Genomic DNA, 26,408 nt, shown 5'->3' on the forward strand with positions numbered 1-26,408 from the left:
AAACGGTATTGGCAACATTGACCCGACGAATCCAAGAAGAAAAATTAGGATCCCAGCAGGAATCGAACCCAAGCATTCTGCGTGGCAGTCACATATTCTACCACAGAACCACGCCAGGTCTAGAAATTGCTTTGGAAAAACACCCTATGCAGGCGTAATGTCGGTGAAACATCATTTGTGGGTGTGGTGCTGCCTGTCTAATTTTATAAGAAAGCAATAAACACTGCATATGTACTCCTACAATACAGGCGTCATGTCAGGTTAACGTCTGTGGTTCCAGTGTTGGCTCTGCTTTTATAGCAGACTAATAAACATTACATTTGCATTCCTATGATTCAGCAAGCCATATTGAAGCATTGCTCGACCCCAGAGGAATACACTAATGAAAGTTGCATATGATATTCACATCAGCACACCGTAAAGTGCACCTTGTTTCGACGATAGTGACATATGTGCTCTAACGTGAGTGCTGACGTTACATCAGACTATAAGTTACCCTTTAAACGCTAGTGTTGTCGACATGCCTGGTAAGCCCACAATTTGCACGCAACTTCTACACTTACAAAAACTCATCAATCCACCTCGTGATGCAGGACTCGGAGCGAAAAAAATGCAGCACAGAACTACTCGCCGACTGCTTTGCATGAAACTGATTCTCACAAAGAGTGGGATCTGCCAAGTTTTTCACTAATGAAACTTCCCTCTTTCACTCAAAAGTGGAGCAGTATACTACCTTACACAGGCCCGTAGCAAGGCATTTTTTCCGGGGAGGGGGGGGGGGGCACACTTGCTGAAAACCTTGTCAATTTAAGAAAAACAGCTATTTTTATTATTTATTTTCGGTAAAACGCCCACCTCCATTAAAATTTCGGGGGGGGGGGGCGCTAATGCCCCCCCCCCCCCTGGCTACAGGCCTGACTTTACAGTTAAATTGAAATGCTACATCACCTGCACGAGCTTTGGAGAATCCACATTCACAAATTACATGTTGGCATGTTTCAGAGCGGTGTGCACATAAGCATTAACATAAGCAAAATAAGCAGTGATGGAAGTGCTGCTCCAATTACTCCAAACTGCTCCAAAATAGAAATGCTGCTTCATGCTGCTCCAAAGTGTATTACTTGTCAGTAACTGCTCCGAACCTGCTCCAAAATAATGCTGGAAAACTGGAAATGGTGAACTTTAACCGTGTGACTATCCAGCGAGCCTAAACGAAAACAAAAACAAGCTGTATACTATCATCTAGTATGCACCTTGTATACTAGCATATTGACAGTGGTGCATGTACTGCCATTGTCAATATATATCTCATTAAGTTGTACATTTGTACCTGACCAGCAGACTATTTTGGTGAAATGTGTGTGGGATTAGCTCGTTATTGTACTGATTACTAACTGCTGCTGTGACGACTCTGATGTGTGACTGATTAAATTGAACGTTTGTGGGGTCTGAGTGATATAACCGCCGCCCTCGGAACACACGGACACAGTCCACGCGGTCGGGCAACAAATGTGGAGGTTTATTACACACTTCTTTACATATATGGCGAGCTCGCCGGCCGAATTTGTAACACGTAACACGCTAACAATGAATACTGGGAAATAACACGCACACTCGAGACAATGTAAGACGTACAATACAATATAACATAAGACATAGATAAGACATAAAATAAGACAACATAATACAATACAAATGCGAAGGCGGCGCTGCAGATGCACGACTCACCACAAGGGCCCGAGGATATCGCTCAGACCCCACACGTTTTATCAGCTTTGACCTCATTTATGCCACAAGAAGTGGCATTTCAAGTGTATAGCTCATTTAGCTTATTTTATTTTTGGAATTTTCAATGCTGGCTATTTTGGCGAAATATGAAAATAAGATACTGAACATGTACCAATTATAAACTGCTGCTTTGGAAATAGTTGCATCTGATTGTGGCTACTTTTGTAATTTGGTGCTCAGCTTTATCACTTTTATATCATTTCTGCCCCAAGTACTGGTATATTAAAATATATGTTGCTCATCTTACTCTGTGTTCTATGACCATCCATCTGCTTAATTATTTGTTTCTTGTAATTTGAAGTGATTATTGTATGGAAATATGTTTAATAATAAACAATAATATTTATGAGACGCTTAAAGAAGGCTTTAACCTCCAGATTAATGAGAACTAACAGACAATAATGCCAAGGGAATGCCAACTTTCCTTGCCATTATTGTCTGTTAGTTCTCATTAATCATGTGTCTAACAAAGAAAAACGAGCCCTTAAAAGTCATATAACCTTCAGGAGTGGCTTGTCATATTTTGCCATCTGCTCCAAAAACACCAATACCTGCTCCAAACTAGCATTTTTTCTGCTCCGAAAATACTCATGGCTGCTCCGAAGTACAATTTTTTCTGCTCCAGAATCTGCTCCAAAAATCAAAATGTCGTTTCAATCACTGAATGAGCTATGGGAAATCCAACAAATTATTCTATATAATAGTAGGATTAAAATGTTGGTAGGCAGAGGATTGGTTCAGCAAGACCTAGGTTAGGTGACTGAAGATCTAATCAGCTGATAGTGATGTAATCAGGTGATGTTGTATATGCTGATTAGAAATCGTAATTACAAACATTAATTGTGCTTACAGAACTGTGATATCTGTGCCATTTTTTAATGTGATGGTTTCATTGGGTGAAAACTATTGGTCACTTCTTTATTGATGGGATACTAAGAACCTATATTAGCAGAATAGTTTCATTATTGATATTTGTGAGGGCAATCAGGTAGAAGTAACGAGTAACTCATAACGAACTATTCACAATCTTCATTAAAATCTCAACTAATGTCACCTGTAAGCGTTTCATAGTTACAAATGTGCATTTTTTCTTTTCGTGAGATCTGTCTTTCCGTTGCTAGAAGCATTATTGTCAGGAGGGTGCCCCTGTTGTCGCGTCGATTGTCACGGTGTCACGTCAGGTTAGAATTATGAAAATGACCCTCCACTGATTGCCCCACTCTACTATGTAGAGGTTTTCTCTTCAGAAGGTTCGTCGGCAAGGTTCTCTTCTTCAGGGAGTTCAAGCTTCGCTTCAGCGGGTTCCTGCTTCGTTTCGTATAGCTCCTGAAGCTTTGCATTCGTCAAGGTTGATATTGCACGTTTTACCTCCTCCTTTGCAGCATCTATTTTAAGTAATTTCTGGTCTATCTTGTGCTGTGAAGCTCTTGATGGTGCCGGCGCGCAGCATTCACTGTGGTCGTCGGTTTCCTGGTCTTTTGGAAATTCACCTATGGAACAAAAAAAAGGCCAAGGTTGAACTGGTCCTGAACAACTTTGCCAAGTAATCATCGAATGACCTCATTATCAGAGTTTATTGCGATATGTATCAATTGCCGGAACAATTTCTTCAATTTGTCAAGAATTAGTGGAGTTACGGACGGAGAATTTGTCGCAGGCTTAAAGCGCTATCTCTCTTCTCTCGTCCCGACAAGCACACTGGAACGAAGTTATGGCAGGACGTGTCATGACCTTGAGTGTGTGTGATGAAACGCGATCTCTCTCTCCTATTGTGATTCCTGTGCGCTAGTGTGACAACTGTGTAATGTTAGCAGACTGTGCAGTGTGGCACTGGCGTGTGGCTGCAGCCCGCTGCAAGAAGCGCATCTGATCCAAACACGTACCACTCTTGATTAATGCTGGCTATAGGGCAACAGCATACTATCTGTTGCGTGACGCCAAACAGCAGGCGCCGGTAGCTTCGAAGAGAGTGAGCACAGGCCTCTCTATGAAAAGAGGGCGCCTAAGAAAATGGCAACTTCGCGCTTTGCTTCTAAATTCTCTTTGTAGCGCACGACTGCAAGATTTTGCTGAGCTGTTCATAGCAGTGTCTGCTTTCCGCAAGATGTGGTTTTTCACCAAGCGCAAGGAGCGGTTCATGACCCCTTTGTGAGTTGTGCAATAAATAGATGTAAGGTACTCGTGTGTGTCTGTGTGATGACACAACAGTATTGAAAGCATAGGAATAACACTGTCGAATTTCATGACAGTGAAGTGCCATGTGACACGGTAATAGTTTTGGTATACTCAATATTCTTTACTAACATGTGCGTTATGCTGTAATAGCAGTGACACTTTTAATTATGTAACTGTACTTTACATCAGAAAAGGGCCCACGTTCAACTTGCTGAGAAGAATAATTCTAAAAATATAAAATTTGGCAGTTGTGTCAAAGAGCCACTCTATGAATACCAATCTGATTGCCAATCTTACCGAATGTGTGCTCCAGGCTGCAGTAGTAGTAGCCACGTTCATCTTTAGGCTTCGACATACTCAGCAGCTGAAGGCTGTTCACTTTTTGCGTACCGAATGGCTCATCTTTGAATGCCGCGTACCATTCCTCTTGGATTTTTTTTATACCCTAGAAACCACAAACAAATATAGACAAAAATAAAGTAAGCTGCCTGGTAGTAAGGATGCCTTGGGAGCTTTGGGAAAATTTGAAAGCACACTACGTACATTTTTTCGCCTGCTTTGCTTGCTCAGTTTCGCCAGAGTGAGATGTGGTGCAAACGCCTTGTTTCCCGACAAGTCCAAGTCTGATTTTTCGAATTCTTCGCGGCAAACTTGAGCGATGGCCTCAAGCCGGGACACCGAGTCTTCGCCGATGGCTTTCACGTACAGGACCTTCAGTAGTGACATTTCAAACTTAGGAAAACATTCACAAACATCAGAGAACACATTTTATAATGACCAGGGTTCTAGGCCATCTTATGTATTATGCTAACTGTAATGAAATATTGTTACCGTGTGTCAGTACATAGTCCTCTTATTGAGAAATCACACACAACACAGCTAGTTTCTTGTACATTGTTGTCTGTTCACTACTACGTAATACCTTAACAAAGGCTGTTAGAAATATGCTCACACCATTGGCGTAGCTATGGCGGTGTTGCGGGGGCTGCTCAAACCCCCACTGAAACTTCTACATTTTGTATGTGTAACATACACATGCACATACAAACACACGCATGAACACACATAAAGCGTGGTCGGACATCCCTGAAAAAAATCTGGCGATGCTCCTGGCTTTAAGGAAAGCTTTATCGAAGCACCGCCCTCCCTGGTCGAGCTTAAAAGAAAACAAGCTTTGCAATGGATGCCAAAATAAAAACGAAGTGATCATGTGCTTCTCACAATGGCCTGCCTATTGTCCCCGGCTTTCCGGGGGTAAAGATAGGGAGTATAGAGAGTTCTTGGAATGAAATATCACGGGTTCGTGGTGACCATTACTGTAAAAAAAACTGCATGGCCACAACCCTGCATGTTAATCAATGGCAGGACAAGTCCAACTAAGTAAATCTAAGGGGCAGACTTGGTGCCCCCTTTAGATGTTCAGCAGGGAGGGGAGGGCCCCCCCCCCCCTGTTTGCATCCCTATGGACACGTTACATCTAGTCTATGTCTCTATTTGTTCGATCGTGGTTTTAATTTTAAGGCAGCCTTAGATGCCTCATCAAATGCGAAAATTGACTGGTGTCCCGCGTTAGCGGCGCCCGCACAAGTGATGCAAAAAATCATCACGTGATGGCATCACCATATGATGTCATCATGACGTCACAGATCACCAAAGTTTGTGACATCATCACGACATTCTTGCTTGGTTAAAGGTGGGCCGATCACGGAGGCAGTGCAAAACCAGTCGAGGTGCCTCCGATGCTGAAGGCAGTGCAAAACCACGTTAGGTGCAGAAAACTTTCAGAGAATTACTGGCCAGGATCAGTACATCAAATGAGAAGAAAAAGATGGCTTGCGCCTTCGAGTCGTTTTAGGTGAATGTGTAAGGGACCCTGTAAATTTTGACTCGTAGTGTGCTTCCAGTATTGCAACACGAATGTCACCAAAGTCACAAATGGATGTACTGACTTCTTTCCGAAAGTGGTCCAACCCTTGGAATTGCAGCGTAAGGGGAGCGGCTTCAAGGCCGTCTTTGACAGCCTGGTGACTGCGACTCAGCGAGTCCTTGGCTCTGAAAGTGATTGAATAGACCTATAAGCTGATGGCGCTTTTCTGCATTTCGAACAAATCTCATGACAAGAGCTGTTTATTTCTACTTTAAGAACGTTTTGTTTTCTATACAACCCTTTCTAAGATTTCACTGGTGTTTGTATAATCATGGCAGTGAAATTATTATATAGCCAGTCTCACAGTGTTTTCATTCCCCACAAGCAGTGTGCAGTAATGTTGCTCTGAACTTAGCTCCTTGAATTAACGCTACGCACATCTGGTGACAGGCTGTTCTTTTGTTTAATTATGGTGATAATAACTGATGCACCCACCTACAATAACCTTTTTGTTGTTTCTTGTTAACAAACATCCCTGTTGAGCTGACATTCGTATGTTAACTGCATTGTATTTGTATTTAACCAAACTCCATAAAACCTTTTATCTAACTTAGTTTAAAAGTGACATTATTTAGTGCTTGTCGTTTTCCTTGAACATGCGCATTCCATTAGGAAATGCCACTGTTTGAACAGATTTAATGCAAGCTATTTTTAAACACTTAGTGACGACTCTCATGATTTTTACTATTAGATGCCACAGCACAGAAGCGTAGATAACTTCAAATAGGTATATACCGCTGTAGTGAATCGTCTCCATCATTCACCCGAAGCACAAGGAGGGTGATATGCAGCGTAGGTATGCCAATGAGTGTTCCTTCGATATTCGGCTCCTGGCTCCGCATGTGGTCCTGGACTTTCCTTGCTTTTCTGTGGACCTGGTGAAACCACGAGCTCATGACTTCTTTCATTTAGCAGGCTTGCTAAGACACTGCAAGTTTTATGCAAGGTACTTGTGCGCTTGCAGTATAGCACCAGGCGACATGGGTACAAGACGCCGCTACCGCAGTGTAGCCAGAATGGGACTCATCATGCATTGTGTTCACTCATCACTAATATAAACATCCTTTTGTGGGCAAGGCATATTTCGTGCACCCCCTTTTGCACTGTTGTGAATCGTGTACGCACTTTTCCCTTTTGTGGTTAGTCAATGGTGACATAGGCTACGCGCCCTTTTAATGCCTAAGAAATTTTTGTGCTCCTCTGCTTCCATCAGTCCAGGAAAGTTCTTTCAGGACGTGGGATTTCAGACAAAAAAAAAAGTGGTGGGGGACAAAAAGAAACACTAAGCGAGCGGACATTTAGACGCTGTACTACAACTGCTCTGATGTTGTTCAATATGCTAATGAAAGACATTTGTTAGCATGTACAAATGTTCTTCAATTAGCATCTTTGAAGAACAATAACAGTTCAAGAACGGAATTGAAGAACAATTGCATTTCTAAGCTGTCTTTGGGTCTGAACAATATGTTGCTACATCTGTAGAGCTGCGAGAGCAGTGTCAATAAAAACATACATCCATGTTTAAGGTAGGCACAACGCAAAGAAGTTTCTGAGAAGTGCATGGTGTTGAGAGGCCGTCCCAGTTATTTCTGTCGTACAGTGTTCCTCGCACCTGTGTTTTTGATCATGCTACAATGTGGCAGTAAATCGTAGAAAAGGCCACTCTCACATTTATGTCATCCACTTGGATTGCCACGAAGTAGTTTGGCCGGTTATCCTTACTGGACTTTGACTTCTTAGGTGACGACGACGACCCGTATTTGCCTTTAACGAAAAAAACAAAAACAAAGAACGAGTAAGTTTTCCCACAAGCCGGCAGAAATCTAGGCAATAATGCAACTCGTCTTTCTTGCTTCTAACCAACCTGTGAACAGCGGTTTGAGGCTGTAGACAGGGTCGTCGTCGTCATCTTCTGTATCGGCCGATGAAATTAAACCGGCCGGGAGCTCTGAAATCCACCCAGCGGCCAAATCGCTCTCTTGTTCGTTGCCAACGACAGCGCAGCTCTCGTCTGAAGAGCCATCGTCTGAGGCGCTGCATTGTTGTTGTGACGCGCTTGCCGACTTTATCTTTCCAGAGCGCTTCTGACGTTTTCGCGGACGGCGGCGGCGCTGTTTAGCGGGCGTTGAAGCCGCACTCGCCCCCGCGACCTCGCACTCGTCACCGACTTCTTGTGTCTGCAGACAGGCAAAACAACAATCGGCACTCATTTTTATTATACAAGACGCACAAATAACACTTAGGTAATACCCGAGCAAGGGGTGTTCTCCAATTGGACATAGACGTTAACGCCCGAATAAGGGGGGCGTTGATCGTTTACACGCATAAATAACACCCAAAATAACGGGGGGAATGATCACAGGGGGTAGCGGGTCTAGAGTCAGAAGGGACGCCTTACACCGGCCGACGTGGACGACCGCAGGGCACTGTCGGTTTCGGCCGTCGCGACGGCGTTTAAACCGGTGTCGGCTTCAGTCGTGAGGCGCGGAGCGGTCGGCGGAGCGGGTAGCGCGGACCGGTCCGATGGCGAACTTTCGGCTCGGTCTGCCTCGCTCGTGGACTCGCCTTCGTTCTCACCACCGTGCAGCAAGCGCAGTATGCGAGTAGAATCGGTCTTCTTCGGTTTGGGCTCGGACTCGGCGACTGTGTCTTCCGAGTCCGGGTTGCACAGGCTCCAGTCCAGTATGGCGGGGTCCTGCGTCGAAACGTTGGCATCGAGCTGAGGAACTGCTGCGGGCGCAGTGGTACTCGCTTCGCAGGCTTCGGAATGCCCTATGCCGAGAGCGGAGCGAAGAGCGGACTCGACGGCGGTGCTCGAAGGAACCGGGTTCGACTCCCGGCGGCTCGCCTCGTCGTTGACGCTGAGAGGCGGTAGCGGGGCGGCTCTCTTTTCGGAGAAGGACGGTAGGTTCTTCCTGGTGACCACGAATGCAGTCATGGGCGGGCAGTTCGGAGAGTGTGCGTCGGACATGCTACCGGCACGAGCGCTGGTCTTGCGGATGAGCGGTTGACGCGCAAAGAGCAGGTCGATGCTCGCTGCGCAGCATGAGCGATTTCGAAGACTGAGCAGTAGGCGACTTCCAGCGAGCGCGACTGGTCCACTACTCATTGAAAACGCTGCGCGTTGTCTTTAGCAGCCGGCCGGACGAAAACGAGTGTTTTGTAAACAGCAGCGCGTTCGTGAGGTTACAGCTGTCGCGCGAGGAACAAAACATCAGGTTCTGGATTCGGCTTGGCTTGCTTTGCGATGCTCAACAGCCCGTAATGTTACGACAAAAAGCTTGATGAAAAAAATAAAATAACCACCATATAATGATACATTATGAACGGTTTTGTAACTGGAACACACTAGTTAGTTTATCCTAACATATATGTTTAATACGAAACTACGGCTTGACTTAAATGAGTGCAGACGACGCGATACGTTGTTTCGGCAGTTTCGTTACAGAGGGTAGTTGCGTTTGTCGCCGAGCTTTTGGCGCTAAATTATTTTTCTTGGAAAGATTTATTCGAGAAAACGCGTGGGAGCGCTTGATCTGCCTGTCCATGATTGCAGTCACGTCCACTGTGGCCAACAAGACATTTCCTAGCGGATTTCACAAGCTCTCTGTGCTGAACGCCTCTACGATGAGGTCGAAATTTTCGCCCATCAAGGAACATCGGGCCAAAATATTTAAGCTTAAAACATTCGAAGTATAAATCTACGCACGGAAGAAATCAGTACGTTCAACGTGTCACCAGTGGCAGCGCTTCTTTTGGGTCGCAACAACCAACTGCGTATTGGGCCTGTGCAATAATCATGCGGTCTTGCACGGCTTTTCTACCTTCCGTTTTAACTGTACTGAATTGTTTGACTGTACTCATGTCTTTTAATGGCAATTTTATTGTCTCTGAGAACTAACCAGGTAAAACGAAAGCGCACTACAACTCTCGCCAGTGTTTGCGCATGAAATTGAAGTTCAAAAAGCATTCACTTATGCTTACCGAAGATTCACTTGACCCGAAATTTTTAGAAAACCAAGCATAAATGGACTTTGATTCATTTCACCGTTCTTGCCGGAATAAAATTTGACCAACACGCCCCAGTCGGTAGTAATCCCGGAGTCCCATTTACAAATCTCGAAGGTTATGCGTTTATGCAATGGGAATGGTCCAAGTACGTCATGGCCGCCATGTGTGAAAGTAAAGTTTTTAGTTTTCTGAGGCCCCCGTGCAGCGGCGCAACGAGCGCATGTTCGCCGTGCATAGAGGTGCCAACTGGATTTTGTAAATAATGCCTGCGGCTACGCTAATCTGAGTGCCCGCCGTTTTTTTCTGATTGACCTTTTAAATGCACTGCGCACCGATGCTCGTCGATCGCTGGTTGAGTGCACCGCGGTGTGCGCGGGCCGAGCACTGAAGTCTACAAGACGCTATGCGGGAACGCCCAACGCGAGCGACGACTAGTTCCTAGTTGAGCGGTCAAGGTAATTACACCTGTCTTATATTAATCTCGTTAGCGTAAGACAAACAAGAATGAACACACGTTATTAGACAGCCACGCCAGGCTCACAGCATGAACTTTTTCCGCTTCAGAAAGTCTGCTGATGGCTGCGGGCGTGCGTTTGATCGTAGCGCTGTTTGCGCATTGGCACTGCTTACTGCCGGAGGCCTTATTGCGGCAAACTTCGGTTTCGCCTTGCTCTGACTGACCAGCAGTTCCGGTCTTGTAATCTGTCCGAGGTGCTGCTACCCGTCCGCTAAACGTGGCGCAGGTGTAGTGCATCGTCGTCGAAAGATCGGCCGCGATCACAAGTTCTGCTGCTTGTCGTACGTGGGCTAGTCGCCGGCTGTGTAAACTCGAAGACACACAGGTGAGACGACAGCCGATCCTGCTTGTGTGTCGTGTGGCGACAGGTCTTCGTAGTCCACGGCCGTGCACCACCCCGCAAAATAAAGCGACCCCCTCTCTCTCTCTGGGTGTCGGGCGCTAATTTTCGCCGACTGATTCGTCGAAACCAGAAAAAAAGTGCGTCGATTTACGAAGTATGGTACAACAGTGTGACCGTCCGAACGTGAGCGGTGGTTTTGGTTTTTCCCGGATTCGCACGCCTCTGCTTCGCTAACGTGTGAACCGAAGAAAGGGGCGTGTTTCTGATAACATCGTTATCAGCGCCTTCAGATGATCGAGCGTAGTTTTCGAAAGCCAGCAGCGCCTAGCTGACGGTGTCCCTGTTCTCGCTTTCGCATCCTTTCTCGTTTAGCTTTTGTATCCTACCAGTCGAACACAGTTGCCGACGAATCTGAACACCTTGTCGTAGTACTTCCGTGGTGGCTTGTACAGTGAAAAAAAAAAAAAAAAAAAGTACAGTCATGACTCATCCATTCCGGTTCCAAGGTTTCGGCGTCGATCTACGTACGTGATCCGTTTCCTTCGTTTACAAGATTGATGAACGTGGCACGATTTATGAGACTGTTAGCTGGCAGCAGCAGCAGCCCATCGATTGTTGTATTCGACACCCTTAGAATGTCAGGGCACTGGAACAAGTTTAGCGTGCCAGGTTTATGTTAACCAGCTGTGGTTAACTATTGTTAACCAACGTAATCGAAGCTGGTGTGTGCATGCTTGCAGGCTTGGAAATATGAGTGTTCAGTTGGACAGCTGATCCCCATTTGTGTATTCAACAGTGTTTGAGAATTCTGTAGCGCATCTCTCACTTGCTCTCCAGATTTAAATCATTCATACTCGGATGACTTTGCACATAAGTGCATCATGATGTAAGTTACCATGAAGCAATTTCACGTGGGGTTTATACAAATAAAAAAAATATGTACCTGAATGCTATATAAGTACCGAATATAATACTGATGCAGGTGTCGTGCATAGAATGAATCGTAAGCATTCATTGACCTGTTGTAAAGTTGTTGTAAAGTGTTGCATGTTTTTCTAGGTGCCCTTCAAGGCAACCAGATAGCTTATCTTGATAAAAGCTGTTTCATTATCTACAACTCCATTGTGCTTGTCTTCATCAACTTCTTGCGCAATCTCGCCTTATTACTGGCACCACAGATAATAGGTAATGAGATACCTCGAACTTTTAGTCTCAAAGTCTAGAAGTTACAGAGGTAAAATTTTTTATTGTTCTCTCTTCAAGTACCACTTTCGTGGTACTTGAAGAGAGATGTCTGGCTTTCTTCATTTTTTTTTTATAGCAGTGCAGAGCCTCTGCCAGTAGGAAATGTCATTTGTCTGTGTAAAGATGGCTTGTGTGTTTTTCACATCTAAGATTACTTCGGTTGTTTTTGCTTGTTTTGTTTTGATTGTTCTTGCTAGATAAAGAATGCGAACTGCTGAGCGCGTTGACTAAGTTTCAAATCAGTCCAGATTACAACGTTTGCTATATTTTCTGTTCTGCTTAAGTTGGGCTCCTTTTCTGGTTTATAATGTACAACTTGTATCAACATTGTGATTCCTAATGTCGACTGTAGGACAAAGGCCTCTTGAAGCAATATCCAATTTTACATGTTTTGTATCGGCTGTCTCCAATCAATGCCTCAATCCCTGAAGGTTTGCCGCCACTGAATACTCTGCCGTCTTGGGTTGCTTTTCTTTTCCACCGCTTATTTGTTCTGTGTATTGCTTGACCTGCCAACACCAGATTTCTTCCTCCTAAACCTAACTGGAATAGTGGGACATGCTACTACTACATAATGTGAACTCATTCGACATGAAATTATACACACAGTCACTTCACATGTGAAAGTTGGGGCTGGTACGAGACAGATGTTTTTCAATTGGAGGTATCACGCTGTAGGTACAGTAATCATGGGATGAGAAAGAAAAGCAAGAATCAGAACTTCTCCCAGTGCGTAAAGGTCGGAAAGCCTTCAGACGTCGATCAGGGGTCAAGAGAAAAAAAATGTGATGACGGAGGAACCTGCAAAAGTCACAACTGGAAATCCGTCAGTGACGCTTCTGCCGCATACGGCCGAGCGAACGTGACTTCATTTGAAGTTTATACATTTTCCGGAGCAAACACAGAAGCCAATGCTCTGTTTTTCTTTCGTTAATTCTTGAATTGACATTATTTTTAAAGAGGAATCTCTGTTAGCGTAAATTTCCTTTAATCAAATCTCGTACTATATGTCAGAGTTCAGTGTGTCGAAACAGGATCCGTCAAAGGTCATTAGGGTAACCTGTGTACGCTGCCTGCTTTTTCTTGTAGTCTTCACGTGGTGTTCTGTTTCGTGTCTCATGGAAGTGTACGCATTTGTTGCAACCTGAGGCAAGGTATTGGGCCAATGATTTATCACAGAATGCCTTAAAGACAACGCACAAGTGGAATTTCGCAATGGATTTTCAAAATTTATGTGCTACTGTAGTCGGTTTCAACCTAAGAAAAAATGTCAGCTCCGTCCACAGAGCAGTGGCACGCTTGCCCTTAGTCGTGCTAGCTGGTTTCTGCTCGAACTGTAAGTGCTTTTTCTCGGCCATTGGAAATACTACGCGTATGAGTTAAGGTTCGTCATTACTACCTGAAACATTATACGTTGGAGGAGCAGCGATGTCAGAATGCCTGGCGAAATTTACCAGGACGTTCAAGTTTCCGACCTGAAACTGGCGACACAAACGTGTGTATGTATGGCAAAGTCAACTATGTGAAAAACACTAGAAATGCTGGATGTCATGGAAATCAGTCAGCGCTATTGGATGGAGCATTTATACGAATTCTCTGTCGGAGGGTCAGCAACGATTGTGGGCGGAGCGAACATTTTTTTTCTTAGTTTTTAACCGAGTATAAGGTGACTTGGTTCAACTTTTCTTCGTGCTTTCAGTGTAGTACCTCCTTCAGCAAAATAGTGTAGCCTCTCTGATTGGCTCTTTAATAAGACATCCTGAAACGTGTATGCAGTCGGCCCAGGGGCAGCCTTGGTTGAGGAGAAAGGGGCCATGGCGACCGGCGAGCGGAGTCTGGCCGAGAAACGCCTCCTGGAAAACCTGCAAAATGATCTGCGGCTGCTCTCCAACGAGGCCAAGAAGAAGCACCCGCCCCTGAAGGAGGTAATGGCACGCCCTCCACTATCCTTTGATGAGTCATTCAAACGGGCTAGTTGGTTATCAATGTCTAAGCATCAAGAGCCACGTCACGTGTGAAAAGCGCACTAAAAGCATGTGTGAGCGAACCTCCCGTGATATCAGGACCCGTTAGCATGAAAGAAAAAGAAAACAAATGAACAAACTAATGAAAAAAAGGTTTCCACAGGTTTCAAATATAAGGTTGCTAGAACAGAAGCCTTTTGCTATAACTTAATAAAACTTAGGCAAAGTGGTGTGGTTTAGGAAACGTAGTTTTAGGGTGCTTGTCGGAACAGACATAAGGAAGTTGTGTGCTGTGTTTGTGTGTGCATTCTTATATTACGTCTTTTTTTACTAGTGCCCTAAAGCTATCTTTTAATTACTGTTACCAGTATGCCATGGACATAGGTCGGCAAAATGTGTGGAGCTCACTTAGACTCACTCATGAACCATATTTTGCCCTTAGGACTCACTTGGACTCAGGCTCACCAAAATTTTTTTCAACTGGAGTCATTCGGACTCAAACTCACCAAAATAGAATTTTCTCGGACTCGCTCAGACTCAGACTCACAGCTCGATCCGAGTCTGAGTGAGTCGACTCATGAGTCCGTTAGCATATATATAGCTTTTTCTACCATGGTTTCAGTTTTCTTTAATACCAATATCTCGCATAATTGGCACCTTTTGATCTCGTACCCTCAAACACAAGTTATCAGAGGTTGCAATTCAGTAATGACATATTTATTGAGAATACTCACGCGAGATATATTTTTATCAGTAACTTCCCGTGGAAGAGTTTGTGGGGGAAGGTCCGGGCACCTCGTCCCTCCCCTCTCCACAACTCATGCCTGGGATCAATAAATATCGAGTTGACGTATGAACGGTAGTGCGTTGAAGTATGCATGAGTGAACGTGAGTATAAATGTGAGCCAACATAAGGCTGATAGTAACACTGAAGATGAGTAGATGGGTCGGCAAAAAATGTGGAGCTCACTCAGACTCACTCATGAAATATACTTTGCCCTTAGGGCTCACTTGGACTCAGGCTCACCAAAATTTTCCTCAACCCGTCTCACTCGAACTTCGGGTCACTAAAAGTTTTCTCAAATGAACTCACTCGAACTAAAACTCTCCAAAACATTACTCATCCAGACTCACGGCTCGATCTGAGTCTGTGTGAGTCAACTCACGAGTGAGTTTGCCGACCCATGGCCATGGACACGTGTCGACAGGGTGAATAGAACTAGCTTGGGAGACTCTCGCGTGCAGGCTAGCACGTTGAGATGCGTGACGTCTTTTCAATTTGCTGTGTCTTTTAATTCTGCATCTGCATTGAAAGATGGACGACACCCAGGCTTATAAGAAGCATACACAAGAGAAAAGAAACATGCTGCAACGATATCAAGTGGAGAAGCATTGTGGGAATCGTTGCGTCTAGTGCTGCAATGCTTCGCTATTTCATAGTGTGGCTGATGAGCGATTATGCTTAGGCATTCTAAGTTACTTCACCAATGAAGAAACCCTCAAGTTCTTCCTTAAAGGAGCACCAACATGACATTTTTCGAATAATTATTCTCTTGTGTTAAGTGCAAGCCCTCGAAAAGCCTTCCTAAACTAAGTACTGTGTTTACTTGCATGCTAACAGCACTGACAAATGTTGGCTAGCAGTGGCTATTAGATATATGCGGTAATAACAGCAGCATTGTCTGTTGAAATCGGGATCCAGTGATTAATTTATATATCAATTTTTTTCATTTACTCTGTTCTGATGAGTAAGTCATTCATCACCAAAACTGATTTATTTTTTTACAGGCAGCGGAGTCTGGAATCATCAAAGTTCGGAATGCGGCAGCCAAGCACCATGACCTCAGGCTTGGTATGCGATCTTGTATTTCATGTGCTGGCAGCATTAAGAGTATGTTACAACCGTTGAAATTGTCAATGTAGAACTGAATTTCAAAACACCGTAAAGGTCATGAATTGGGAAAAGACTGTCATGAGTATGAAGTCTGGAAGTGTTGACGCGAGATAGAACTTCGAACAGTCGTAGGTGCAAAATGGTGATATGGAAATGCAATTCGTGACTGTGTTACAACCAGTTGTCTGCTTCATTGGCTTGGTTAACTGTGTGCTTCAGCGAACAATGTATTGATCATTAAATGTGCTTGCCTTTTTAACGGTGAAATCAAGTACATGGCACCATCAATTAAGCTATGACCTCCACCATAGTTCATATGATAGGGCAACGAATGCCTCATGCACACATGAATTTGGCTCCATCGGTGGCGAAGATCATTGCCTGTTTAACCTTCCCACATAATTCTACATTCCATTAAAAAAAAATTTGTTTTCATTGTCTGTTTTCCTTGTGTGGTTTTTACTAGTATATAAAAAACAATAGAGCCTTTAAGTTCCACCATTTCTCCTCGCTCAACGCTAACAGGAGTTTTTCTCTTATAAAAATCTAAGAAGGGGTGGGAGAGCCAAAAACATAGATCTCGCCAGCTAGGAGTTGCCAGAGTTATCTGCTATGAGCGTTCAACTTCATTAATGTGAGCTGTTTATTTACAGTGGATATTGTTGTTGATGTGAACGTCAAAACAGTTGACTGTTCAGTCTTTTAATGCGTCTGCATTAGTGAATACACTTTAGAAAAAAAAAAAGTGCGAGTTTGTGTCAATCCTACTGCATTTACTAGCACAACACCAGCACTGTAGGCTAATGTTGAGTAATTTTGGCGAACAAGGCAACTGAAAGTAACTAGACGTTATTAAAGGTAATGCGAACTAGTTTCTTTCTCGTGTACTGCTGCATCACCATTGAATTTGTGCAGCCCTGCTTTCCGAGAGCCCGGAGATCTTGGAGCCCTTCTTCCTTGGCTGCGATACGAGGAACCCGAAAATTGTTCAGATCTGCCTGTCGGCCATCCAGAAATTGATCACCTTTGAAGCGGTCTCATTGGTGAGTTGAGCCTTGCTATTCGTCATGTTTGATACTGAGAAGATCCAACTGAACTAAAATGGTGATGATAGACTGGGCATCACTACTGATGAAACAAGTTCGTCGATGAAATAATATGTCGTTGTTTTTCGTGCGCTTTTGTACATTATGTTAATCTGCTAATAGATTATTTGCTCCTGTAGTATTGCTGTGCATTTGCGATATTCATTGTTCTCCTAATTCCTTCTGTACTGCGGGGAAAATAGGTGTTTTTTGTAGGTTACACTAGATCGTTTATGCTGAAGGAATTACTGCACCTAATATTTATGTAACACATCAACAAAAAACAGAATGACTGACCTTTTTACACATATCAGTTTCATTAACGAGATGTATGTTATATGAGCGATATAAATTGCCAGATTCAAGATTACAGGACAAAATTGAACATAGTTTGTAAAGACACGCCTCTACCTTCTAAGAAAAAAAATATAACAGGAATTATGAGGTATACAAAATGTATTGCCATCTAATAGGCACCATCCCTGAAAAATTCAGACTTTTTCATTGAACTGGACTTTCCAGACGGAAATCTTACTGCATGCACTACAGTTGTGCGTGTCATGCGGTAAAGCAGTTCCTCAACGTAAAGCATAGTGTAACATAACATGTCTTGCAGTAAACTCTTGTTTTCTGCTTGGTTTTCTGGTTGCACTTGCATTTCTTAGTTCAAGTTTCCGTCCTGGTAGGCTGGTGCTCGAACGTGAAGTGAGACAGCCCGAAACAGAAAGCGAAGCTGACCGACGTTCTGGGCTGGGTTGCATTCTTGTTGCTCCCGGAATCAAAGACCGACCAAAACGCAGCATCCTCAAGCTCGTTGCTGCTTGTTAAATTGATAAAATCAGCCACATACGCCGGAATGCTGACATCTGTGACTTTTCGAAGCACGCGCGCGCACCGCATTTGGTGGCGGCCATTTTTCGCGTTACACTTGGACAATTGCGTTACTTCGGAGCGCATTAAAAAATCGAGGCCACGCAGTAAAAAAACAAACTACATAAAAAAGAAAACTATTGTTCTTCTTCATGAAGGATGGCGCAGTGTGTGTCTGTGAACGGCGCTGAATGTCTCGAAAGCAGCAATTGAAACCATCGATAGTGGGCTATCAATGCTCTATGGGCACGATATGGAAAGAGTTGAGCTTCCAATTGTTCATTTTTGCACCATGTTTTACGTCTTGCTAACAATTTTGTATTATTGTTCAGTCTTAGTGTTCGTTTCCCTTTCTTTTCTTATATCTGTTCATATTGTATACTTGTGGCCCTCCTACTTGGGCCCTTATTGGGGCCCGCAGTATGTTATAAATAAATACAGAAAACTCTCACTTAACGGAAATCTCTTAAATGGAACAACTGCTTCTAATATCATTGGTTTCGTACTTGTATTCTGCACCTCAGTTCCTCTCTCAGTAAACCGGACTCCTGTTAAACGGAATGTAGTTTCCTGGTCCCTTGAGGTTTCGTTTAATGAGAGTCTACTGTAAATAAATTACCATATGCAGTAATATCTCAAGAGATAAAATGTAAAATACATTGTGGTGGCTTAGTGTCTATGGTGCTGCGATGCCAGGCTCGAGGGCATGGGTTTTGATTCCCAGCCACAGCAGCTGCATGCCGGCAAAACGTGAAAATGCCTGTGTACTCAGATTTAGGGGCACGCTGAAGAACTCCATGGCATCAAAATAAATCGAGAGTACCCACTACGGCGTGCCTCATAATACAAGTTCCATGGTTTTGGCTCATGCAAAGTATGATCGCATTGTCTCCCAATGTACGTTCACATGTTTTGTCAACTCTTTCGTTGTTCTGCCATGACGTACAGTAGAACCTTGATGATATGTTCCTTAACAAAAGACACAGTAAGGTAAAAAGTTGGGCGAGTTGGTGTTGGTTCATGATAAGCAGAGGGGCGCGATACAACGGTACACAAAAGGAAAAGAATGGACACGGGACGACGCGCATCATTAACAAAAGACGTTGCGGGCCTAGTTCGTGATATCCTTATTTAAAATATTGTAGCACTACGTTTGACGAGGACAAGACAGAGAAGTACATGAAAGAACAGGCGCTGCTCATCAAATGTAGCACTACAATATTTTAAATAAGCATGATACGTTCCTGTTTCGTATGATTCCCTGGTTTCCAGCATTCGCGATATCATTATCAAGCAAAACTGTGCTGAGTTTTTAGTGAATTTGAATTGTACATTTTCCTGAATAGTGCGCTTCTTCCCGCGTTTTTTTTTAAAGAACGTATGAATGAGGTTCCACTGTAGTTTTTAGATGCTGTCGTGCTCTAAAGTGGGAACCTTTTGCAGACGGCAGCTGTGAACATCATCACCTGCCTCTGGAATCTCATGGAGAGTGGAATCGAGGAACTGAAGCTCCTTCAGACAGTCACTCTATTGCTCACAGCTAACACTGTTGTACAGGGTGACGCCCTAGCCAAGGTGAGGCCTTTGGTGTACAGTAGCATGCAACGCTGGGCTAGTTGGTACATAGCTTAAAAATGTAGTAGTGATGTAAGGCACACAAGTTAAACTAAAAAAAAGTAGGGATGGGCGAATATTCGGGCGTTTCGAATATTCGAACGAATATTACAGTATTCGAATTCGCTTCGATACGGATTTAGATTATTCGAAATTTTGAAGTATTCGAAATGAACGAATATATGTATACATTTGGACCGGGTGGCACATAACCTTCTTTAAAGGTGGTTTCACTGCAGCGTATGGTTGCTGTGCCGTGAAACAACCCATCCAGGGGAAATCTGCACTGCCACGAAGCCACACTTCAAGGTTAAATGTACATATTTTTTAAAGTTTAAAAGCGTGTTATACGGGCTTATATGCGCTAAGTATAGTAATTTTTAAGTTGTAACGTCCACTTATAACCCTACTGATATTCAAATCTTGATACTATTCAAGGCTGCTTCATTTCAAACCAAAAAAGTGACATTCACTCATACCTAATTCCAATCTTTAAAAATATTGTGCAAGGGTCATGAAGAAAATGCTAAATTTTTCTTAATAATATGCGGTAAATACTATTTGAACTATTCGATTCGAAATTATTCGACCAAATCACTATTCGCTTCGGATTCGCTTCGAACCTCAAATTCACTATTCGCCCATCCCTAAAAAAAGTGTTCTCTTTTTCTTCTTCCTTAGTTCAACCCTTGCGCCTTACACCTTTTATATTTAGCCTATGGTACATCAGCTTCAGTTGCTGCGTGGTGAAGACTGCCTGACGCGTTATGTTATCATATTAAGGTAATGTTTTCTTACCAACCCTTCTCGGGCAGTGTTGTCCATGACTGCTGCTTAGTGCTGCTGGTGTCCTGTTGAATAGTACTTTCACAGATGATAGTGTGCTTATGTGTCTGATGACGATGGAATCGGCTTGCGTAACACAGCGTGAATTGATCAGTGACAAAAGCCTTCATCCTACAGTGTACATTGAACAGGCTGGTGATGGTGATGGTGTTTGGATAAGTCATGGTCTCCCAGTGCGACAGCTTGATTCTCTGTTCACTGGGCCACAGTGGCATGCATATTTCTCTTGTGCCAATGGGAAGTAGTGTTTTTAGGCAATTAACATGCACGTCGTGTCTTGTAGCTTGTCGGCTCAAGAGCTCGTCTGCACAAGAGAGAATGTCTTCATGAAAGCATCATTTAACATCAATTCTGCCGTGTTTGCTGAATCTGCATAGCTTTTTAAAACCCCTTTTTATGCTTGTTGGAACCGATTATTAATTAATTGCTTGTGAAGTACAGGTAGCAGTGTTTCACCTTTCGGAGAGCACTTGTTAGAGGCGGAAGTTGCTTGCTCGCTAAACTACTTATCCAGGCAGCTAATTAAAAAAGATTTACTGGATACCTATTTAATTATTCGTTTTGAGGGCAAATGTTGCGATTGTGAAATGAAGCCGAGCGCTAGTTAAATTATGTCTGCTTAGAATAAACTTCTAGACTAGGACCGCTTCTTTAGTCTTTCAATTGTAGTTGTATTCTTAATTCCAGTTTAATAGTACGAGAAGCCCCCCTCCATCAATCAGCTGTATGACACTTTTGCTCATTTGTAAAACTCCTTAACGTGCATCTCACTTGTGTTGCCATAAACCGAATGTCTTAATTTTCTTCTTCCTGTACTTCTTATTTTGCAGGCTATCGTGCTGTGCTTTAGATTGCACTTCACTAAGAACAGCACCACCAACAACACCGCATCGGCAACCGTCCGTCAGTTGGTCTCCGCAGTTTTCGAGCGCGTCCAGGCTGAAGATGCAGCAATGGCGGATGGTCAGTAAATATCTTGGTAGCATCAGAGTTTGGGCTCATTGATTTATTGCCTTGAAGTTTTAGCTGTGACAATCAATCCATCAGTCAATCAACTTTGGTTACCCATGGTGTTCATTTTTTCACTGGTTTCAGAGTTGGGACTCATTGGTTGATTGTCTTGAAATTTTAGCTGGATCGATCGATCGATCAATCAATCAATCAATCAATCAATAAATCAATCAATCAATCAACCAACCAATCAATTTTGGTTACCCATAGTGTTTGTTTTTCACTAGTCTAGCTCATATTAGATTCTGTTGCAGTTGTCGTATAACGTGCTTTCGAGACACCAATCTTTAGTGCTATAGATTTACTTCTTTCCTTTCAGCACTCTAAAAATGCACCAAGTCTTACGTGACAGAAGTTTCCTTGTGCTGTTTCTTGCAGTGGTGAAGACGGAGGAAGTCAACTTGGAAGAGCTGAAGACTGGCAGCCGTTGCCCGCCAAAATCTTTGCAACCATGTGCAGCGGATGCCTTTCTTTTGTTCCAGGTAAGAGACGTTCTCCTTTTATTGAATAGGAGTGATGCACACCGTCGCACTCACATTGTTGGTGTCGTATTTATTGAAGTCATACCCACTCCCCTCTCGAATGACCTAGGGCTTTGTGGGTTGTTGAACAATTTGGTAGATGTATAGATAAGTAACTAACTAATTAAGGAAATAGAGTTGTGTTTCACTTGGAGACACTGTGACTGAAAAGGATATTTTAAGAACTGGCTTTGTGATGAAAGAGTGGCAGCGTAAATGGTTCAAGAGATCAGACAGCGTGGGCTCTTGGAGACCAAGCGTACACGTGATTAATTAATTAATGAATCCTTTGAAGGTCGAATTTTTTTGTGAAATGCACTCCAGAAATGTGTATTTTTTTATTGCTGAATTAGATTCTTCAGACGATTCTACTTAAGAGACAAATTGTCTAAAATTTTATTGCATGACCATAAAGTGACAAAAAAAATTTTTTTGTTACATACACATGGTTTATTTATGAGTAACATCAAGCGAAATCCTGAAAAAAAAAAAACACTTATACAATTTTTTATAAATAAAATTGTGTGTTGTATTAAACATAGCTCATAGCTCATAGACATACAAAACTAAGCACACCAGAGTACTTTTCCGGTCAAAAAATCTCCTTGCTCTAACACTAAGAACTTCTGAGCCTGTGATAGTCAAGATGTCGCTCCTTCATCATCATCCGAGTCTGAACTCGTAAGTAAATTCTCGTCTGACGAAGTGACATCCACTGAATCAGATTCTCAATCGGCACTTGTGGAATCGTCCACATCGGAAGAATCACCGCTCGACTCATTAGCAGCAGAGCAACCGGCGCGCACTTCCATAGCATGAGCGAACTGTGTGAGTGAGCGCACGGAAGAAAGCTGTATGGTTGTGCGCCCATCCAGAAAGCAAAGTGGGTGAAAAAGCTATAATAATCCTTCGTCTTATTACCAATGAGACGGAGTTAGTTTTTCCGAGTCCCCAGAACAGGAAATGGAACCATGGTGGCATCGTTTATGTTATGTAGTGCCGCACGGAAACAGATGTAATCGCGCCCCAGGGAGAACTAGACGAGAGAGTAACAAGCGGTCACCCTTTGAGAGATTAGAAACCAGACAGCCAACAGCTTTGCAGGCGTGAGAAGCGATAACCGCCCGAAGGACAAAACCAAAACCAAGCCTCAGTGTGCGTGCGCGCTCGGATGCGCAATTGAAAGCTGGTGCGCCGCTTTGGAAAAAAAAACAACAAAATGAAACAAAAAAAAACAGACATCGGCGCATGAAAAAAATCTCGCGTACTCCCGAAGTGTGCCAGCACATGCCAAGCAAGAGAAATGGTCGAAAAAGGCGCGAGTTTTAAACATACAGGCAATGACGTACATGTGCGGCATAAACCCTCAAAGGGTTAATTTTAGGGGTGTGCGAATATTCGAAATTTCGAATATTTTTCGAATAGTGTTAGCTATTCGATTCGATTCGCACTGAAATTTTACTATTCGAACTATTCGAACTTCCCAAAGACAAATGCAGTCAACGTCCGGTTGAAAGTGACCCCTTCAGATTTTCAATACGTTTCACCTCATCACAACCCCGTATTGCGGCAAAGCTGCCTTTCAAGGTCCGTTACGGTCGAACTTAGCCAAGAGACGGTCAACGTCCGTTTGAAAGTGGTCCCTAGATTTTCAATATGCTTCACCTCATCACACCCCCGTATTGCGGCAAAGCTGCCTTTCAAGCTCCGCTACGGTCGCAAATGTATTAACTCAAGAAAACGCTGGTTCCAATACGGAGATGAAATATGTGGCAGAGTTGGGGGCTCAATTAATGCTGTTTTGGACCTGAAATTTGGGCAGGAAGTCCGAAAAATCGGACGCCGAAGCTTTTTAGCATCCAAAATTTCAGATGTTCTTATATATCGATGTCTACGAGACAGATTTGGAATTCGGACTTGAAGGGAGCACACCCTTGTCCGCCACATTAGTTGGCCTTCCACAGCATTAGAAAGAGGAGGAGAGGCTGAGGAAATGGCATCTCTGCCTATCACATGTAAAGTGTTGTCGGCAGCACTTTGGTTGCACCAAATCATGTACATAAATACAATTCGGCCTCTACATTGCCTCACTCTTGATAAGAAAGACAACTATGAAATATGACCTCACCAGCGCTTAATCAACCTAGCGAAAAGAAACACTTTCATGTTGCGATCTCACAAGAGCATACTTATGGATTCTCTGCCTGTAATTTCACTTCGAAGTATTCGAAAAATGTTTGAGAAATATTCGAAAATTATTCGAAATTATTCGATTCGATTCGCACTCAATCTTTATTATTCGAATTCGCTTCGCACCCAAAATTTTGCTATTCGCACAGCTCTAGTTAATTTTTTTTAATATACTGCAGACCTTCTCAGTCTGAGCAGGAGTGTTACACAGGATGTGCTGTACAGTTGCAGTGATGTCGCATACAGAAAGAGACGAACACAATGCTGATTATAGTGTAAACAACAATGTCAAATATGCAGTGTTCAGCTCACATGCGAAAACGCACAAACCCAGTACAAAGTGGAAGAAGAAATAACAGTTTATAATATAAAACAGTGCAACTGTTTAGTCCATCTTGCTTTAAGGATGACAAGATGGCACAAGTGTGGTTGTGGATGAGGACAACACTGAGCGTGTGTGGGTGCAACAAGCGTGGAGCAGTGATGAACTGAGTTCCATGGAGTGTTACGAGAATAAAAACTCACAGGGTCTCCTATGCATTCGCCTAAGAGGACTCAAAGGCGAAAGCCACCTTCTTTTCCTTTTTCTCTTCACTCGATGTGTTGATCCTCCCTGCCCCCCTCCAAAAGCTTTCTGCTCTGCACCTAACGTAGTTATGCACTGCCTCCAGGATCAGAGGCATTGCAGGCTCTGCACCTCATGTGCCTCCAGGATCAGCGCACCTTTCACTGAGCGACGTCATCATGTGGTGTCATGTTATGTGACATCACTGTGACGTCATGATGACGTCACAAATTTTGGCAATCTGTGACGTCATGATGATGTCATTGTGTGACGTGATCATATGATAATGATTTTTTTGCATCACTCGCCTTGATGCCGACGGCCAGTTTTCGCGTTTCATGAGGCATCTAATGCTTTCACCTTATAAGGAATGTTCGGGACGAACGTGTCGACTTGCGGTCGATTGTTACAGCTTCAAACTCTGCTTGCATTGTCTTCTCCGTCACCAGGACCTGGTGCAGATGGTGAACGCTGACCAACCGCTGTGGCTGGTGGGACTGACCGAGATGACCCGCACGCTTGGCCTGGAGCTGGTTGAATCCATCCTGGCATCGTTTCCCGAGGCCTTCCTGCGGCACCCAGAGTTCCGCTTCCTGCTCAAGGAGCGTGTCTGCCCCCTCGTCATCAAGTTGTTCTCGCCCAATGCCCGGCAGGCGCCCGATCGGCCCTTCTTTCCCATCTCCATGCGTCTGGTGCGCGTCGTCTCCGTCCTCATTCACCGTTTCTATGGAACCCTGGTGAGCTGTCTTCCATATCCCTGGCAAGGCTGTACTGATCAGAGTTACGTTACATGCTTAAGTGTCGCATTAAATCAGTTTAGGTGGATAAATTATTCCTTGAGAATGGTATTGTTATTACACTACTGATTATTATACTACTGATTATTATACGAATATGCAATTGTCACATTATTGCATCATCGTGCTATCATTATGCTATTCTTAGTTCCACTCATTTGAACTGGCTACTGTTGGGCAAACATTGGCTCAGGTTGGCAAGTGTTGCCCTAATGATGACCAATGTTGGTTAAATGATGGCTAACATTGCATAGTACTGTACAACGTTGGCTGAAGGTGGCTCAAAGGGACACAAAAGAGCAAAACGATTTTTCTTGCATTCGTAAAATTGTCTTCCACGATACCAAAAACATCACGCTTTCTGCGCGAAGACGCTTAATAAGCGAGAAAACACGCAAAAAGAAAATACAGGTGGCGACGCCACCTTGGAATTCCCGCACCATTTGCCGTGACATCACATATTTTTGACGGCGCCTGCTTGGGCCTACGTAGTTCCTAATCGGTTAACTCGAAGTACATTGTCCTTTGAGGGGGCCAGAGACTTGACATAACGAGTTTGTGGAAATTTCGTCGAGCCAGTGGCGCCAAAATACGTTAAATGCTCTTTGAAGTCTTTTACGTCACGAATTACAAAGTTCGGCGCGAAATTTGAAAATGAAACTTTGAACTTGGTTTTCTCCTCTAATAATAAACCTATGGTGGTGAAATAAAGTACACAAGAGTGCTCCGAGCACACTTTATCAATCTAAACCAATTCATTGTTTCTCTTTAGTGTCCCTTTAATGATTGCCAGTTTTCACTACTTGCTGTTACAGAACTAATATTTGTCATTATTATCAGCCTGACTGCACTGCGCCCACTGCAGGGCAAAAGCCTCTCCCATGTTTTGCCAATCAACCGGGCCATGTGCTTGCTGTGGCTACGTTATCCCTGAAAACTTCTTAATCACATCTGCCCACCTAACTTTGTTCCTCTTCCTCGCGTGCTTGTCTTCTCTTGGAATTCAGTCTGTTCCTATTGATGACCGGCGGTTATCTTGCCTCCT

General features: G+C 43.6%; 2 protein-coding genes across 4 annotated transcripts in view; one reads left to right on the plus strand and one right to left on the minus strand.

Annotated features, from left to right (window-relative positions):
- Positions 1-2,646: 2,646 nt before the first annotated feature.
- The window catches only part of LOC119407122 (uncharacterized), a 98,211-nt gene continuing 74,449 nt past the window's right edge, over positions 2,647-26,408 (minus strand). The window contains exons 2-9 of one of the 2 annotated variants that reach the window (XM_049420248.1): positions 8,289-9,007; positions 7,755-8,067; positions 7,560-7,654; positions 6,626-6,765; positions 5,913-6,015; positions 4,507-4,674; positions 4,261-4,408; positions 2,647-3,278 (exon numbers count right to left, since the gene is read on the minus strand). In XM_049420248.1, coding sequence (XP_049276205.1) covers positions 3,013-3,278; positions 4,261-4,408; positions 4,507-4,674; positions 5,913-6,015; positions 6,626-6,765; positions 7,560-7,654; positions 7,755-8,067; positions 8,289-8,999 — 1,944 coding nt within the window. In that variant the 5' untranslated portion in view covers positions 9,000-9,007 and the 3' untranslated portion in view covers positions 2,647-3,012. Of the gene's footprint in view, positions 3,279-4,260; positions 4,409-4,506; positions 4,675-5,912; positions 6,016-6,625; positions 6,766-7,559; positions 7,655-7,754; positions 8,068-8,288; positions 9,136-26,408 lie in introns of those variants that run through there. The other variant, XM_037673979.2, reaches the window with a different exon arrangement.
- Positions 11,075-26,408, plus strand: part of LOC119407123 (protein MON2 homolog) — a 250,394-nt gene continuing 235,060 nt past the window's right edge. The window contains exons 1-8 of one of the 2 annotated variants that reach the window (XM_049420247.1): positions 11,075-11,285; positions 13,783-13,931; positions 15,759-15,822; positions 16,780-16,907; positions 19,263-19,394; positions 21,110-21,242; positions 21,669-21,772; positions 25,016-25,303. In XM_049420247.1, the coding sequence (XP_049276204.1) occupies positions 11,243-11,285; positions 13,783-13,931; positions 15,759-15,822; positions 16,780-16,907; positions 19,263-19,394; positions 21,110-21,242; positions 21,669-21,772; positions 25,016-25,303 (1,041 nt within the window). In that variant the 5' untranslated portion in view covers positions 11,075-11,242. The remainder of the gene's footprint in view (positions 11,286-13,782; positions 13,932-15,758; positions 15,823-16,779; positions 16,908-19,262; positions 19,395-21,109; positions 21,243-21,668; positions 21,773-25,015; positions 25,304-26,408) is intronic. The other variant, XM_037673981.2, reaches the window with a different exon arrangement.

The sequence above is a fragment of the Rhipicephalus sanguineus genome, chromosome 10 (genome assembly GCF_013339695.2).
Source record: "Rhipicephalus sanguineus isolate Rsan-2018 chromosome 10, BIME_Rsan_1.4, whole genome shotgun sequence".
In the NCBI taxonomy this organism is placed as follows: domain Eukaryota; kingdom Metazoa; phylum Arthropoda; class Arachnida; order Ixodida; family Ixodidae; genus Rhipicephalus; species Rhipicephalus sanguineus.